Source organism: Melanotaenia boesemani, chromosome 6 (assembly GCF_017639745.1).
Source record: "Melanotaenia boesemani isolate fMelBoe1 chromosome 6, fMelBoe1.pri, whole genome shotgun sequence".
NCBI classification, from domain to species: Eukaryota; Metazoa; Chordata; class Actinopteri; order Atheriniformes; family Melanotaeniidae; genus Melanotaenia; species Melanotaenia boesemani.
Genome location: NC_055687.1, coordinates 18,112,123 through 18,130,994, shown reverse-complemented (window position 1 = coordinate 18,130,994; position 18,872 = coordinate 18,112,123). Strand labels below are relative to the sequence as shown.

The window sequence follows — 18,872 nt, the reverse complement described above, 5'->3', positions numbered from 1 at the left end:
GCAAAGGAAGTTTGACTCTTTCCTGAGCACTTGACACTAATAATTTAAAGAAAGTTAGGCTAAAGATTAATTAAATGTGCTGATAAATCAAATAAGGGGTGTGGTTTGTGTGGTTGAGTTGAGAGAAGAGGAGGGTTGGGCTGCAGTGTTCTCGCGAGAATACAGATACTGAGGCTGTTACCGCCGAGAAGATACCCATCCTCACGGACTGAGACGTGAGAGAGCCTGAGGAGATGGAGACCTTCATCCATCTTTACCCCAATCTACTCGTGAGTCTTTTTTATTTTTAAATCAGATTTATTTTATGTAAATATGTATATCTGTATATATTGTTTTGGAGCGAACCCGCATTAACGAGGCGTGCGAGAAAATTATCGTGATTTCCACGGAGGCTGCGCAGGTTAAAAATTCCGATTTCATTATTGAAATATGGAACATGGATATGATAATACGTAGGAATTTTAATTATAATTGTTCATCTGAATCGGGATATAATATGTAGCATGATATTTGACTCATACATGGGGCTTGTGGCCTGTGTATCGGAGCGATGCGGTTGGACGTTACCCCCTCCTCCTCTTCTCCTCCACCCATCCACCTCTGTCTCCATCAGTTCTCCTCTTTAGGATCAATACAAGCAGGTTTCAACACTGAGCACAGGACGGGTTAAATACACATTAGCTATTTTTTGTTTGTTTGATTTCACGACATTCCGACAAAGGCCCAGTGTAAACAGGCACTTGAATGACTAGTATTCTGGTGGTGTGAAGGGCACTGTGGAGGAAAACTGAAGCTTTCAAAAGGCGGACTCGGTGCTGTTCTGTGCTGATTATTTCACGCTCCAGTTAAATGTACGTTATGTTCAGTCATTGCTCCAGGTATGGAGGTTTTTTCTTTTTTATGGTTTTTTTCGGTGCAGATCTTACAACCTTTTGTTAGTTTGTAACGGTGATGGCACAGATGGACAGCTTGTGCATATCAGTGATGCTGTGGAAACAGATGATTAGTGGCAGATAAATTAGCTGAGAATTATAATCATATGGACTCATGTCTTGTGTGGCTCTGGAATTTGAATAGTTGGGATTGCATCTGAAACAGCAGATTAACAAGGTGCACAGTCAAAGACGTTATAGAGACCATATTTTCAAATAAAATTATGTCAATAAGAATTTGACTGAAAAGGAAAAATAAACCTTTAAACTGAACAACAGACTTTCTATTAACAAAGAATTCAGTTGTCTTCAAATGTTAAAAAGCCAAATATGTTCTGTTTATTCTCACAACTATAAAATAAACAAGTAATATTCACAAATGCAATTCAAGATATACAGTTTTTTTGCCACTAAGATGAGTAAATGATTATTCAAGTCATTGCTGATTAATTTTTTTACCCAATCATCACATACCTAATAGAATCAGCTGTTCTTGGAGGAATATGGCTGTTATAATTAGATTAGACAAAATAAATAAATAAATATATCCCTATTGTAGCTGATTTTAAATAAAAAGTGAGGATGATGAGTTCACTTTGAACATTTAATATAAAAAACATGTGTGGACTTTGAAACTGGCCTTCGATGAGTGGGGCTCATAGTCTTTATTCACTGTGTGTCTCCTTTGATGTTGCAGGATCTTGGGAGTCAAGCCAAGATGTGACTGTCACGGTGCGTCATAGTTTGGAACTGTCCAGCTTTTACAACACTTGTTTCTATAGCAACAGAAATATCTCACAATCCCAAAACGTCCTATTCTAATAATGCAGTCCTCCTCTCAACCTCCAAAGCCACGGCGTTTTGATGTCAGGAGGCGGACTAATACCATAGCTGGACCAAAGTCTAATGGCCCCGGTGTTCAGAAGGAGGATAAAAACATGAACACAATCACCACATCCTCCCCAAGGCGGGCTACCAAAGGCCCCATTGCTCCCTCCAGAACGAGGGTGGGTATACAGCCTCGAGCTCCAGTAATCCAGCCCAGGCTGAGCTCACAAAAGCAGGCCTCCACCATTTCCAGATCAGCTAAACCCAAACCTAAGAGTGCTCGTGCATCAACGGGACCCAAGAGCGCAGAAGCTCCTCCTCAGCTCCCTTCTGTTCTCCCTCTTGACCCAAACTGCAATGAGCCGAGCCTCCCGTGTCTGTGCTGTGATGGGCGCTCTCCTCAGGACAGTAACAGTATGTTCAACCATAACCACAACAATAACAACACCATTTCTATCAGACAGCAGCTGCAGCTGCCACCTCCTCCAGCTCAGTTGCCCCAGAAGCACGATGGGACAGGGGACAAGGAGCAGCCTCTGTCACAAGCCCAGGCCCAGCTGGATCCCCCTGCTCGCCCCTCTGCCAGTCTTGAAAATAAAGAGAAGAATGCAGATGAAAATGCTGATCTAGACAACAAGAAAAAGATAGAAGAGGAAGATGATGATGAAGAAAGCAGTGGAGATATTGATATTGATGATGAAGAAGAGGAGGCTGACAATGATGATGATGATGATGATGATGACACCCTGGTGCCCTCATGCTGTGACGGCCCCCCATCCTTCTTGGAATTCTCGCTGTCCTCCTCTACCTCTTCATCCTCCACTTCCATCAGCTCCTGCTCTGATCTAGAGTCTGACTATGTAGATCAGTCCTCCTCCATCTGCTCCTCCCTTGATCACGACAATCTGTCAGCTGCTTTGGCCCCCAAAAACCAGTCTCTTTCACAAGTCCCAGAATGCCAGCCTCCCTCACGTTCACCTCCATCCCTCCCTCTCAGCCGAAATCCTTTCTTAACATCGCATTCACCAGTTGCTCCTTGTTCCCCTGATGAGGGTTACCCCTCTGCACTAGACTCACCTTCTCCTGACTATTTAGGCATCAGCAGAGACTCTGAAGTCACCAAACTGGATTTGCTTGACTTTTTAGAGTCAGTGGGGGAGTTTGGAAAAATGGAGCGCTTCAGCCAGGTGATCCAAGTTGCTCATTGGGATCTGGAGGGGGAACAACACTGGGATGTTCTGCGGGATCGGCTAGATCACTTGGATCGTTTGGAAAAGGTGAACAGGGAAGTGAAACTAGCCTACATCGCTAGACTTCATGAGAAGGGATTTGATCTGGGAGATCTGGAGGAGCAGGACCTTACAGATGTTATGGATGAAATGGGCAACATTGATATTCCTTGGAAGTTATATAAAACCCATGATGGAGCAATGGAACAGTCTCAGGAGTTTTCAGATGCTGGGGTCGATCTTACTGCTCCATCAGATTGTGATGAGCCTCTCGTTCCAGAATCTCTAACCCCGTCCCCTGTGGAGCCTCCACCCAGACCCCCTAAACCTCCAGCACGTCATGCCAGCGTGAGCTCAGACCTCCACACCTACATAAACATCAGCAGAGAGACCACTTCCATGACTGTCACCACTTCACCCACACTGTCTACGTTTTCCCCTAACTCCTCATCCCCCACATTCACCACTTTTAGATGTGGGAAACCCCTCCCTCCATCTCCACCATCTATTTCTCCTCTCCCTGCCTCTAAGCCAGTCCCTTACCTCACTCTCTATACCACTCCTTCCCCACCTCCATCTATTCCCACCCCAACCCCTCCCATTCCTCCTCCTCGAAGGCGACACCTTGCCAGGAAAGAAGCTCAGCGCCTTGCTGCTCTTCAAGCCGAACAGGAAAGTACCCCTGTGTCTCTCCCACCACCCACCACACGCCCTCCACCTCTCCCTCCTCCACCTGTCATTTCAGTTACTTTCTCCTCCTCTCCACCCACCATACCACCTCCACCTGCACTACCTCCTCCTCCTTCTTTCCATGCATTGGATGTAGAGATTCGGAAGCTGCTTATGCTTGCTGGATTGACCCAAGCTGAGCTCCTTAAACTCAGCCCAGAGCTCGGTGTCTGTGTTGGGGAGTTAGAGGATGAGGAAGATGGAAATAATCACATTTCATATAGATCTCTTGAGTCAAAAGAGTTTAGACTACAAGACAGAGAGGAGGAGAATGAATCTGACAGAAATGGATGGAGCAAGTTTGATGGAGATCGAAAAGCAGATACAGTTAAAGAAGACAAAAAGAAAGAAGAGAGCAAAGACACACAAAGAACCACGTCATTTACTGAAATGGCAAGAAGAAGAAAGAAGAACACTGGTTTGACAACTGACCATTACTACAGCACCAGTTGTAGCAATACACTTGAAACTAAAGCGAAGAATATAAGCATCGGAACATTCTGCTATCCTACAGAGTTACCAGATTCACCCCCACCTCCCCCTCCTCCTCGACCCTTACCACCAATCCCCCCTTCTTTGCCACCCCTTAAAGTCAGCACTTTACCTGCCAATTCTGAGCAACCTGAGCGCTTTGATTGGCTCATTGCATTCACACCTGAATGCGAAGCGCCACCACAGCAACCACCCCTGGAAAAGAAGAAATCTCACGTGGAAACCTCTCTTAAGCTCAGTTCTTCAGGTTCATCTCCGGGCTCAGCTCCAAAGATCACAACTTTTAAAGAGCTGCGTTTCCGCAACAAGAGCGCCTCCCCTCCGACAAAGTTAATCATCGAGCCTGAACCCGACCCCACAATTATCACACCCGATCCAGATATACTCTACAACTTGAAGTGGAGAAGGGAGAAGGCAGGCAGCGATGGTCACCAGTGGGAGTACACCTCACAGGCTCAGGCCTTCTTCATGCAGCCACCTCCAGCCCTCACCTCCATGGACGCCCTGAAAGAGATGCTCCAGAGAGCAGATGAAGAAGGTGGAAAATTTGAGCTGTGCTCATCACAGAAGATTGGCTGTTCAGTCAGTGACAGCAACCTGCTGACCATGGACAGAGAGTGGAAGGGGGAAGCAGTTAAAGAGGAAAAGAAAAGGAAGGAAGAAGAAGAGAAACAGAAAGTGGAGGTGAGAGGGCGGGCTGATGGAGGAAGGACTCTGGAATCAAGAACATCAGGTGGGTATGTTTTTTTTATGGTGAGGTTATGAGTAATAAATATAGCAGTTAGATATGATCAAAATGTAGATGGCTAAGTATGCATAGAGGAAAATAAACAACTATACAAATCTGGGACGGGGAGATCCTGAGAAGGAACAGATGGGTAAAAGACAAGCTCACAGAGATTTTGCTCATGGTCTCACTCATGCACAAAATATTTCCTTAGACAGTGCAAGAGAAAGAAACAGAAAACCAGGGGGGGAGGGGGGATGTAGTCTCATTAATGGTAGTGATACATGGCATGAGTGCAAATAGATGGAGGACAGACATGAGTCACAGAAAGGGATGATGCATTATATGATGGATGCTCGATGATGAGGGATAAAAAGAGAGTGGTTTCCAAGCTGAAGCAAGAGAGCTAATACTATCGACAGTAGGGATAGTGAAGGACATGAAGAGAAAGAGGAGCTTGGAAACTTTCCAGTCAGTATGTCCTGTACTGGTTATCAGAGTGTGTGTCATTGTAACCTTATTTAATTATTCATAGTCTCTATATTGAGGGAAGGGGGATAATGGAAAGCCTACTGAGGATTCCTGTCTTTTCCCCTTTTCCCTTTCAGCTTGAAGTTTTTTTCTTTTGTATCTACTTATTTTTTCCTACCATTGTTTCTTAAAATCTTCTCCTGTTCCAATCTCTTTGTCTTTCTTTCTTTCTTTCTTTTTTTTTTCTTTTTTTTTTACCAGTTTTTAATCTTATAAACTTTGGGATGTCTATATGCTTCCTGCCTATTCTGCCTCCTGCCTTACCCACCTCCTCCACCCTAGAGTGGTACAGATGGCTCAGATCAAGTTACTTATCTAATGCAGCGCAGTAAGCCACACAGAAACTCAGGTTTAGACCATCAGAGTACATAACAGAAAGTGGAGTGTTCAGTTTAATGCCAATCAACTCCTGATTTTATTGGTGAAATATTTCTTGGATAAATCTGAGACTGATTTGACACACCTAATGACTTTATGTGCACTGAACTTCCTGTTAAACTGAAGCAAATTGATAAGTCAGATGCATCAAATCTGTCCTCAAAGTCAGCGTAATGAGGTACTGTATGGAGAGCAAAACAGGAAAAGGTGTGTACACCTTTAAGGACCCAATGGGTGGATCTTAACACATGGGCCAATTGCAGGGAGCGTATGTCAAGAAAATAGGAAATGCCATGTGGTGACTACAGATCAAAGACAGCTCAATCCTTTACAAGGTATGGCTCCTCTCTCAAGCTCCTTTTCTAGCCCCTAGTCTAGCAGAAACATTGTGGTGACACTCTGAGTCTCCACAGCGGCAGGCAGGATGATTGACCAGGAACAGACTGACTTCTGCTATCTGTCCACTGACTCAGCATTATACTGTTTGCTGTGCTGGTGGAGAAGGGAGGAGGGCTGATGAGGAGGAAACTAGAGAGAGATAAAAAAAAACAAAGGCAGAGAACTGAGAGGCAAGGTGATCCAAAGGAGGGGATGGTATGCACTGCAGTGGCGTATAAAACATATGAAATGGCTGTCATTGTGGTGTCTTATATTTAATATACCCACTCAGTACAAGAAAATAGAAAGTGAAAGCAGATTGTCATAAAGAGCATCTAGTCCATAGGGTAACTCTTTGTGATTGGTTGTGGCATTTAATTATGATGAGTACTTAAGTAAGAAAACCTGAGACTGCCAGCTTAACTAACTTTTTTTCCTGGCATGTTGAGGCTGTATCCAGACTAATTTTAGGAAGCCTGGATGGCAAAGAAAGGCCTTTATAAAATCCACTCTTTGTAAACCAGATGGTCTTTTGAAATGCGATCAGATTTCCAGTGGATGTTCTCACTATGGAAATCTATGAACAAATTTCAAAGTGCATTTTGAATCTCTCACAACCTGACACAGCAACTTCAAATCCAGGTTGATGTCAGGGAAGAGTGGACTTCTTGACACCAAAATATCTGCTGGCACTTACAGGCAAATTACTCTGGAACTCTGTGTCACAACTGTAGTTACCACAGGTTATGTACAATATAATGATATTTACATATAGATGTGGTTATGTCATCCATGGGCTTTTTCAAACTCACATTTGAAAGCTCAAGTTCAGTGTTTTGATGTTGCCATTTTAGTGAAAACACTGAAATCCAGCTGAGAACTCTGTGAACTACAAATTGCCATGTGGCTCTTTGTTCTCCTCATACCAGCCAGTGAACAATAAAAGCTTTTATTGAAGAGATATCTCATGGTAAAATTGCAGATTACAACAAACTAAGTACTGCTCACTAGACCCTGCTTTTTAGGGGTAGCTGTAGCTGAGGAGGCAGCCCATTTGGGATATAACTGTCTGCTAAATGAAGGTAAAGTAATGGAATATGGCAATTTATCAATCACAATCTAGCACCACTCCGGATTTATCAAAAGTTTTACTTTAAATGGGACCGTTAACTCACAAAAATCAAAAAGTTTATGATCATAAACTCATTAAGAAATGTTTTCTGGGTTATATATCAAGTGAGAAATGTGACTTTTCTCTATAAACCTCTATAGAAACCCTCAGGTTTTAGGTACTTGTTCACTGTCTTGTTCAGGTACATACTATCAGTAGTAGTGACTGATTTGTTGTTATGTAGAAACACATCTAAATTGCCTTTCATCTAAACATCACAAAAGTGGCAGATTGAGTATTTCTACTGAGAAGCTGTGAGATGGTTTGGCTATTTTTCTTTTATAGCTAGTGTATCATTTCCTGTTTTATCAAACCCTTGCTAAATGGAGCTCTGCTGGTAGTACTCTTCATAAATCAGTTCCATTTCCTTCCATACGGCGTCAGTGTGTAACTGTCAATCTTACTGAGATGCTGTGTTCTGTTACATGTTGATGATTTCTGCTGAATTACTCTCAGGAATGTACTTTTCTCTCAACTGACACTAACATTTTCTGCATCTCTCTCTCCTTCCCATTTCTTTGCCACATTTTCTTACTTTAATCTTCCTACTCTTTCTCACCTATTCATCCCACTTGGTTGTTTCCATTGTTTGTCCACTGGCTCCGCTTTGCTCCCTCATATCACTTTGCTTATGCGTTTGCCCCCTTCCTCTCCCACACCTGACAATTTTTGGCCTTTTTACCCCTTAAACTAAGCAGTTTCCTCACCCCCGCTCTCCCTTGCCCAGGCCTCCCAACCCTACTTCCTGCATTCTGCCCTCCCTTCCTTTCGTCCAGGCTACTGTAACTCACAGCCCCTTGCATATCCCAGGCCTAGCAGCCATGTAGGCCAAGAGTCTTCAGACAAATGCAGCAACACACAGTGGGCCCCTGCTGCCAGCTCAGCTAGTATTCACAGGGATGATTCTCTGGTGGATTTTGGTACAGACTCTCCTTGTGACAATGAGGATATCTTCAAGCAAAACACACACTCTGCATATCACTACATCAGTGATTCCAAAGCTAAGAAAAGGGAGTTTGTGTCTGACTCAATCTGCAATTTCGACTCCCTTTACAGCAGTGATTCAGAGAAGCAGATGGACACCCACACTAAGTCTGACACACCTGTTAGTGGTACCATTGAGCCAGCAGGTTGCACCACACCATATAAGAACATAGATGTTCTGCTGTCGTATTCAAACAGCATCAGTGCTGCAGATTCATTGTATTCAGATAAACGCTTAGTCTCAGACAGCAGCAGTACCAAGGCCAGAACATGCAAAGAGCTCCCTCCTCTCCCCACCTATTACCTGTACCACCCTAAGAACTGTCCTCTTCATCGGGGTGCACCTCCTCGCCTCTCACCTATCGGAGCCCTCTCCCCTCCCCAGCGTTCTGGAGTACCCCCTCCAGGTGCAGCAGGCCCTGGCCTCAGTTCCCCGCTTTTTCCCCGCTCGCGCACCTTACCCGCTTTAGCTGCTCCCCTCTACTATCCCAACCTGTACCCTCCTATACCCCCCACGGCGCCCCCCCTACCCCCAAAACTCTACCAGGCTCCTCTGCAGTCACACGTGGCGAGTAAGATTTCTCTCTCTTTCCCTACATCTTACATACTCTTTCTTTGACATCATGCTTGCATGTCTGTCTGTCTGTCTGTCTGTTTCTGTTACTGTTTACTTTGAAGAGGGTGGCCTGTGGGATTTACGGATTTGTAAGAACTGGGTAAAGCTAGCTGATTTTAATATCAGTAGGCCGCTCCCTGTAGGTCATCTTATATGTCTTATCTACACTAGCCTTTCAAATCTGCAGAGGGCTTTCAGACAGGTAACAGCTGCTCCTGTCACAAGGTGTCTGAAGTCACTCTCATCACTCTGTCTCTCTTTGTTCTCGTCTGTTTGTGTCAGTCTTGTCTTTCCATGTTGTGTTTTTGTTGTTGCATAGTGTTTTCAAATGGATTCATGCATTTCATGCAAAGCACAACTGATGATGGTACTAAAAAGGAAAGAAAATATTAAGTTTGATTATTTAGAGTTAGCTGTGTGCAGCCAGCCATTCTCAATGCAAATAAGGTCCACAGCCTCCTGTCCATTACATGTATTCATGTTTGCTTTCATCTAACATGTTTATATAAATCCACTTATATTAACCTCACAGCGTACACAGCACCTGTTCTTTGTACACATTATTTAATCTAACCTGATTCTTATGGCAGCTCCTTCACTTGGTTTCAGCTCTTTAGTTCCTCCTCTGTTCACTTTTGATTATTTTTAGTATGTGGACCATTTCATGTCAACTCAGCTAAACTTCTGAGCTCATGTCATGGATTTTCTTGCAAAAATCTATGGGGGAGTACCAGGTGAGAATGGAATCCTGCAATACTGCAAAGGTTCGCTCTTAATATTCCTGTACTGTAAAAAATACTGCTTTACTAATGGGTTTTATGTTGAAATTTGTTCAGAATACCCTAAAGATTATTTGTAACCAATTAATGACAGCTGTAATGCTTTATTATTATTATTATTATTATTATTATTATTATTATTATTATTATTATTATTATTATTATTATTGGATCTGGAGAACCTGGGTTCAAGTCCCCAAGCTGGCAGAGCGCCCTGAGCAGTTGGTGGGGTGCCCGAGAATGGCAGCCCACTGCTCCTAATGTAACTAGTGATGGGTTAAAAGCAGAAGACAAATTTCAGTGTGTTTCTTAAGCTATGTACTGACAAATAAAGTTAACTTTAAACTAAAAAACTTTAAACTTAAACTAATTTTCTTCTATTAAATGTAGATGTTATTTGCACAATAAAAGAATAACAAAAACTGAATGTCATAGATCTTAATAAATATAGCTTCAGAAAAGAATAATTCTATTCTATTTTGGCTTTTGATTTTACCGAAAAGCCGCTTTTTAAAATGAATTAAACATTAATTGCCGTAAAGTGTTGATATGCCTCAGCAGGGATCAGGTCAGTTATTTGTACGTGTGTAGTTTGTCACTGTGATACCTACACTCCCTCACTTCAGTAGTTCCACCTGTGAAATCAAAGGCAATCCAATCCAGTATATCAGATTCTGCTTTTATAAGCAGAACTTCATAGGTTCTGTTTTCCTATAACATCAACCAAACCTACACTTTCAGAAAGTTCATAACACCACTTTATTTATTATATCCATAACAAGTTTTGGTTTACTGGACTATAGTACTGCACCAATAGTTAAAATGTAAAAAAAAAAAAAAAGTAAGGTCAAAATAAAACATTTTTAAAAGTGTGTTTTCATCTATAGAATAATATTTTGCATTTGGCACTCAGGCTTTCTGTGTGCAACCAAATAACTTTAGCATTTGTTAAAATTATAGGAGTACTTCACTGAGTCAAATATAGTAGAAAACTAATTGAAAAAGTATATAATTACATACCAATTCTTTTTTCTGTAAACTGTAACATGCTTGTGTTTTGCATCACATGAAAGTGTTAGAAATGGGACATTGTGCAAGTATTAGTTGTTCTGTCACACTAGAAAATCAAGTTAGATCCCCATCTCACCCAGTATTGTCCAAAGACTTTTCACTTTTCTAATTTTGCTTTTAGCTACTGTTGGAAAAGGTTAGGCATTAAAAAAAGGTCATGTTTGGATAAAACATGAACAAAAACATGGCTGCCCTGTGCAAAAGATGAAGGGTAATGAAACATATTATCTCACAATTTTTGTCTGTATTGTAAAAAGATTACATTTTGGACATGTGGAAAAATGTAAATATTAGACATTTTCGTATGAAACTGGGCTGAGTGGAGACAGGACTAACTATTGATCATTCTTTTGAGTAATTAAATATTTTTAATTAGATTATTAGATAACACTGAGCACTTTGTTTTGCTGTTAACTTATACAGTTTTGTGGATGTTTAATATAAATTTCAACTTAATGCATTGGATGGTGTACAATTAATGAGAGTTAGTATCACAAAAATTATTGCATTAAGTTTAGAGAACTAAAATAAAAAAAAAGACATAACTGTTACAGTAGCTGGAGATGAGCTTTAAAAATTCCAGGAACTTAATAGAAGTTTTTACATTAATCTTTTTTTTAATTCCCAAAAAATCCATGAAATAAAGTGGAAGGAACAGGTGAGTTGACATAGAATGACCCATGTGTGTGTGTTTGGATCAATGTATTTGTGTGAGCTGAGGTTAATGCATGGGATTCTGTTTAGCTCTCATGCAGACAGGAAGCTGTCACCACAAATGCAGAGTGGAAAGCTGAGCAGAGCAGACCAAGATTTAACAGGATGTGCTCACACACTGTTGTCATTTTGCACCATCTGCTTCCATCTGCTTAATCTTACTAATAACTAAGATTTTAGTTTGGATATTTCAATGGTGATTAATTTTGCTCAAGTGATGTTGAATTTTTCTGTTTGTGCAGTGAATAATTACTGTTTTGTTGTTGCTGTCAGCTGTCCGCAGCGTCTCATTCGCCGGCTCTGTACAAAAGATAGACAAACCCTGGATGGGCGAGGATGTTAAGCATCCATTGAGGGGTTTCGGCCTGTCCTCTCAGTGCCTGCTGGAAAAGAAAGGTGTTTATGCTTATTTGTTTGTCTCAGCATGTTCAATTCAGCGGAGTAACTGTTAAAACGGCTGCAACTCCTGTGCTACTTTCTTTATTATGGCCTGCTTCTCTTCTCTTCAGCCCTGGTCAGTGCAGTCAGCGTAGCAGTGGAAGCCATCTTGGCCCAGTTCAGTTCTTCTCGGACTGTCGTCCAGAAGGTTAGTCACCACTGAGCTGAGAGCACCAGTTGATTTTTAACGCTGAAAAAATTCCTTTCTTTTTGTGTTTGTCGCTGAATGTCGTGTTATATTAAATGTACTGTTTATCTTTAAAAATGCTTTCTTACATCCATCTTATTTTGACTTTTCATATTCTGTTTGTGTCTCCTCAGTCTTTCTCAGTTAACAAGGTACAAGAATAACCCAGTCTTTAAGTCATAAGAATTTCTTTTAGAAACTAACTCCACACTCCCCCAAATCATCTCTCCTCACATCCTGTCAACCCTCATTGCCCAGTGTTTCCCTCAAACACTCATTCATGTGCCCTATTTTCCTTGCCGTCCTCTCTTTTTTGAGTCATCCTTTTCAAACCCCTGTCTCTTCCAATCACTGCATGTTTCTTCTTCTTCGCCCTTTCCCATTTCCCCTTACCATCTTCCTCTCTTTTCCCTCGTCTCAGGCATTATCAGGAGACAGCACTATAAATCCTTCTCTGGGCCGTCTGGTGCTGCAGTGCTTCTGCCCCGCCCTGCACAGCTTGCTGACTGATGGCTTGAAACCCCACCAGAGTGACCTGATTGCTGGCAGAAGACCAAACTCTGCCTGGGGTCTGGTCCAGACCACAACAAAAACAGGTAGAATGCTACACATTAAAAATTTGAACAGAAAGAAGCAGTTTTTATTGTTTCTGTGGACATTTTGCCCAAACATCAATCAGTACTTGCTTTTATTGTCGAAAATGCTGAGTAAAGTGAACTAAAGACGTGGATATAGACTGGTTTTATGAGCGACTAGCTTCACAGAATTTTTTCATTCACCTCTCTAAGTTCATTCTCGTCTTTTTCCTCTCTTTTATCCTTTTCTTGTAAACCAATTTTTCAAGGTCCTAAAACCCAAGCCTTGTTCAACCTATATGTGCGAGTTGGCGAGCTTCCCCAACTCAGACAGAGCAAACACAGGTTCAACGCATTCCTCCTTGGCCTACTGAAGTAAGAATGCCTTTTTTTATTCTCTAATCCCTACTTGAAGATTTGAAAGGGTTCAAACTACTGGTTTAAAATTCATGTTAATTAATTAATAAAGCTGCTCATAATTGATATATTTTTATGCTTTGTGTTTTTTATGTCTTATGTTTTAAAATGTGAGGAATGATTGTACATGTCTGCCGTAAACCAAATTGCCTTCTTGAAGAGCAAATTAATAAAGTGAAGTAATTAATTGCTTCACTCAGCTCCTCTTTGAATTTTCTATTTTCCCTTTTTCTTTAGCACCAAGCTTCTTGACTCTTGGATATCTCACCTTCAGTCTTCCACTGGTAAGGTTCCAGTGCTTCCAGCTCTTGCTGTACTTATAAGCAAGTATGTAAAGTAGTGTAACAGTGATTTCTTTTTATCTCAGATGTTTTGGAGGCCTATTATTATCCCACCGCTTTTATGCGTCTATCACTGAACGCCTGCCAGCCTCTGTTTGAAGAACTGCTCCTTGTGTTGCAACCTCTAAGCCTGCTCACCTTCAACCTCGACTTGCTCTTCCAGCACCACCATTTAGAGCCAGACAGTCACAGGCCAGAGATCCCCAGCCCACCCTTTCAGGAAGCTGGGTTCCAGCAGTCACTGAAGGGAACATCCAAAATCACAGGCAGCAAATACATGGAGAGCCTCACAGAAGTAGATTTTGGAAGTCCAGAACATCCAGTAGCTATAGATACAAAGTCTTCACCCTTTGCCAATCTAAAGAGTGGAGGATCAGGGCCATCTACAAATACAGATGCTGCACCTGTAAAGGCTTGTATGTCTCTCGGTCAAACAAGTCCTCAGCTGTTATGGGTTCAGGAAAAGGAAATTGGAGATTTACCTCCTCCGAATGTTGAAGAGGATAGCTTTGCGCAGCAGGCAGGACAGGTAGTCACACATGCTCTATTGTTCAGTGTTTTTAGTCCATTATAATCGTATAATTATACAAAGCTGACTTGTTTTTTATTTTTATTGTAGGTGATCCAGCAGGGATGGGGGGCTGTGATGCGCTGGGGTGGCCGCCTGAGCCAGAACCTTGCTGATCTGAGTCTGTCTGCAATGAAAAAGGATGAGATTAAGACTGATCTACCAGATCTCCAGGCCCAAGCAGGAAGTGACTACACTACTGTCAACAGCACTCAGGTTCCCTACGGTCTGGGCCGACTGTTTGGAGCCTCTAAAAGCCCCAACAGCCCATCTGGGCACTCACAGTCAACCAGGTCAGCCACTGAAAAGTACAATACTTATGATATGGTACTGTAGTACTGCCACTGACAGGGGCCAGGTCATCATAAGCAACCTGTAACTGTGCTGTTACATGTCAAATTTATTAAAACTATAACGCTTCTCAATTAGAATAAAAAGACTATTCCCTCTTATGATAAAAAAAACAAAATACTTAAAAAACTATGAAAAATACAGACCTGCATGAAAAGAAAAATGTAGATGAAGATAAACTAGAGGTTTATCTGTTCTGGACCTAACTGCTGTATCTAATCTGCATCTGTTATGGCTCCACCTGGCAAAGAAACCTCAGGACCTGCAAAAACATGATTGATTGCAAATGAAAAAAGATGAAGACAAGCAAGATAAGTGGAAACATGACTGCAGCAGTATTTAGCAGATATTGACTAAACACACAACTTCACAGACTAAACTGAAAATGTGCAAAGCAACCTGATGGATTTTAGCAGCACTTTCTTTGAGACTGAGATGAATTTGTAAGTTTGTCCTATGTCTGGCCATGAGGACAATAGTGAAGCACAGAGGAGTATGATGCTTTAGTTCATAGGCACAGTGAGATGACATGTATAAATGGCACCATGAAGGTCTGGCTGATGTGAGAAGTCCTAGGTCTTTAGAAGTTTGGCAGGAGAACATTGCAGTGAGATAGTGATTCAAAGCACAAAGAAAAAAAATTACACGAGAGAGCTTAAAGAGGAAAAAATGACAATCTATAACTTGGCCAAGAATGTAGCCTGAGATGAACCAATAGAGCAACTTGGAGTAGAGGTGGACGACCACAGCTCGTACATTAGATTAAAAAGTAAATAAATGAAAATCTGACTGCTGATTGCTTCATTTATCTTTCTACAGATTTTTAATCCATTATTTTTTTTTCTTTCTGAAGACTCATGATTATGCTTTTGCAGGTCCTAAGGTTATTCTTCACTGGGTGGAGCCATAATACAGACAAGCTTATTAGATGCAGCAATCACACTGTCACTGTTTTTTTCTAGAAATCTTTGCATGACTTGGATCCTCTTTGTCAACAAGGATCGAGTCCTTCATCTAAAATATACAAAGTACGGAAAATGAATCTTTTAAGTGTAGTATCTCAGTATTTAAGCTGCACAGATGTTTGTTCCTCTGAATTCCCATCATTTCTAATGTTATTTATTTGTGTTGTGCAGTTATTGGGGCGTTCCTTCATTTTTAATTAATTTAAATAACAAATTTGAACCACATGAGCTGCACTGGTCTATGACATTATCTTCATGTGATTGCTCCATCTCCTCCGCCCTCCCAGACGTCCTTCTCAGTGGCTAGCTCCTGGTGTTACAGCTTTGACCCGGATGGTGAGCAGCAACTCTGCCCCGATGCTACGAAGGACTCCTGAGCCCCAGAGAGGAAGGGAGCTAGAGTCAGAGAAAGATGACACACTGGATATTAAGGACAAACCCAGACCACTCAGGTACGACAGGCATGAAATAACGAAAATAAATAATAATAATAATAATTCACACAGTTACTATCAGAAAGAATGTTAGGTTTTTACACTTTTTACAGACTTTAGGAATGACTCAGATTGTCTCAAAGATTTAAAGATTTAAAACTTTTAAGTTAAACCTAATGACTCAGACCACAACAGCCTAAACTGACAAAACCAGAAGATGGTGCTATAATCTCAGGTCTGAGTTGCATCGAGACGGTTTTATATGTATAATGACATCCACTTACCCTTTAAAATCTGCCGTGCTAACCTTGATTTGACAATAGAGGAATGCCAAAGTTTAGCTATATGTCATAGGAGCTACACCGTAGCTCCTATGACATATAGTAGCTGGTGTTTGGATAGGTCCAGTGTGAAACTGGATGATTAAGTAAAACGCCATAAATAAATGAGGGCGGTCTCCGTTAATAGCTCCTGACATCATTTTTGTCTTTGATGACTGCAACTGGTGACTCACCTATCTGACTGGTCCTGATTGTGACTCATCCAGTCCCATAATTTGCTGACATTTTTGCTTGTGATCGTTGTATATGTTGTCTCAGGTCCGTTCGAACGCTGTGCGACCACACTGGAACCGGTTCAGAGCTCAGCTTCTGTAAAGGTGAAGAGCTTGTGGTGTTAGCAGGCGTCGATCAAGACTGGATTCGCTGTCGACAGGGAGACAAAGAGGGGCTGGTACCTATCGGATACACCTCCCTCATCATGTGACGTTGGCACTTATAACTGCTGCTCCAAATAAAAGAATAAAGAATAAATACATATTAAATATATATATATATTAGGTGAATATTGAGAGGTTATGGTGAGGTTGCACTACTCTGAAAGGGATATTTCATGCATGGCTTGATTATAGTTTAAGTTGATTGCACCATCTGCTTGGCTTTACTTTCATCAGGAGCAATCTGCAGCCTTCTCCCGTTATGAACATATGGGAGATTTTCCCATCATCGTCCATCCAGTCTGGTAGCATTCAGCTAATGGATTTTAGCAGCAGGAATCCAGCAGATGGTGTGAAATAATGACTTAACTCAAATTTAGACCATCTCACACAAGAAGCCTTTAGATCTTTGTTTGAAGTATCCCTTTAGATGTCTTTTCCTCAATTGTTGTCCTTCTTGTCAGCCCCAGATCTCAGATTGATCAAAGGGGAAATTCTTTGCCGCTGATTTCCGACAGATTTGACCTCTTTGGGATCAGCGGCTGTGTTTTTAAGGAAGCGAGTCGAGAGACTGAATGCAACTACGCCAACTTCTCTCTGTCAGTCAGCTCCAGAGAGTCGTGGCTCACGAGTCATCAAGTGGAGAAGACATGTTAGAGTACTGCGCCGCAGCTCCTGTCGCATACTGCGTATTGATGTAGTGAATTGTAGCTGTGTAGATTTGTGTTCTATTTGACCTTTTCACCCTTATTGACCTCTCAACTTTCTCGCCTGGTTTGTGTGTGTTTCTGCTACTATATTTGACTGTAAAAATATATTTAAAAACTCTATATGTATAGGTAAACAAATTGAGATTGATGCTACTGTAATAGAAAGATAGATAAACAAGAGAAAGAATATAGTGATAAACAGGCAGTGGCAGAAGACTGTGGCTTTATTGTGGGAGTGATCAGAGATAAATGGATTGATCCATCTCTATGTGCAGTTTGCCTCACACATCAAGTGGTTGTTGTACATGCAAAATTATGGATTTATTTTAAGTATGAAATCCAGTAATTTCCCTTTTGCGTGCTTTATGTGTTGCTAATGTCTTGACATAATCATATCATTATTATACATAACTCATACCTTTATGCCTGTATGCATTTGAATGTGCCATGAATGCTTTGAATTAATGAAAAACAAATATATCCCCACAGCTGATAGAAAACAACAGCAATCTGTAGTTAATCTAATAGTAATAACCTCACAAAACTATCCTCAGCTCTTGTTCAACGCTTTCGGAACTGAAATGAATGCAGTGAGAAAATCTCCCATCTTCCCCTCGCACCTCAGCTTCCTCAATCATAACCATTGATGTTAAGGATATTGGTGGAAGTGGTACTTTGGTTCTGATGTTTCTCATATGAAATGTGTTGCTTTGTGTCATATATTTATTAGTTAATCTCTAGATTCTGTATCGATGACTATGCATATGCTGTAATGTTCAACTCTTTTGTTTGCTATTAAGTTGAGATTTGAGTTTGACATCTGAGGCATTAAAGAATAGCTTAGATTATAAAAGTTACTATGTAAAAATACATAATATTTGATTCATCAGGAATATTTTTTTGTTGTCGACAAATCAGGGAAAGCTCAGTTCTTCAAAATTGCCTCGTATTTTTCCGGCGGTGCCGTGTAGCATGGAATCACTGGCACCGTGGCGACAGTCCAGTAGCAGTAAGTCAAACCACTTCTTATGACATCTAAGTTATGATCGCGGTAAAATGCCATCAAATTGATAGTATTAAGAAAAATGTTGATATTCAGATAGAATAATAATTGACTCAAAGCTTTTTTTTTCAATAATGTGATTGAAAACTGTTGATTTATTGGATGTACTATTTATTAAGCTCAAGGCGTGTGAAAGGGACAGCTCTCTAGCTGGGTTCTTTAAGTGAGAGTGTGCACATGTATGAGCGTGAGTGTGGCAGTGAAAGTAGAGATGAGTGTAAACACTTTCTGCTTTTACACCATGTCTGTCAATAAGTTCTGAACCTCCTGCTCCTCTTTTTTCTCTCTCTGGTGTCACGTAGCCTGTAGACATTTCTGTGTCCCACTGTTGCATATAGTTGGGTGCCCATCTAGTGTCAGTCACTGTCCAAATCCTGCATGTGGTTGTTTGTAAATACACCAAATAAAAAAATGAGCTGTATAAACCAAATCTTCTCAGCTGTTTGAGTCACATTTTGCCTCTACACCTCATGTGGAAAATCTCTAAGGAGTTTGAATGTTAAAGTATATAGAGACACTTTATTAACATTCAAGTTTACAAATATGGTT

At 41.2% G+C, this 18,872-nt stretch overlaps 2 protein-coding genes across 3 annotated transcripts; both read left to right on the top strand.

The window, feature by feature from the left end:
• The first annotated feature begins 184 nt into the window (after positions 1–184).
• Positions 185–2,609, top strand: LOC121641407. The gene is made up of 3 exons (XM_041987515.1): positions 185–269; positions 1,630–2,435; positions 2,593–2,609. The coding sequence occupies exons 2-3, from the start codon at positions 1,757–1,759 to the stop codon at positions 2,607–2,609; spliced, it is 696 nt and encodes a 231-aa protein (XP_041843449.1). The 5' UTR covers positions 185–269; positions 1,630–1,756.
• Positions 2,449–18,753, top strand: LOC121642219 (RUN and SH3 domain-containing protein 1-like). Of its 2 annotated transcripts, XM_041988817.1 has the most exons (11): positions 2,449–4,943; positions 11,833–11,955; positions 12,069–12,145; positions 12,319–12,336; positions 12,606–12,780; positions 13,029–13,134; positions 13,414–13,460; positions 13,544–14,046; positions 14,137–14,378; positions 15,689–15,853; positions 16,435–18,753. In XM_041988817.1, the coding sequence occupies exons 1-11, from the start codon at positions 2,930–2,932 to the stop codon at positions 16,598–16,600; spliced, it is 3,636 nt and encodes a 1,211-aa protein (XP_041844751.1). In that variant the 5' UTR covers positions 2,449–2,929; the 3' UTR covers positions 16,601–18,753. The 2 variants fall into 2 exon arrangements, with proteins under 2 accessions (XP_041844751.1, XP_041844752.1); XM_041988818.1 differs by lacking the exon at positions 12,319–12,336.
• The last annotated feature ends 119 nt before the right edge of the window (positions 18,754–18,872 follow it).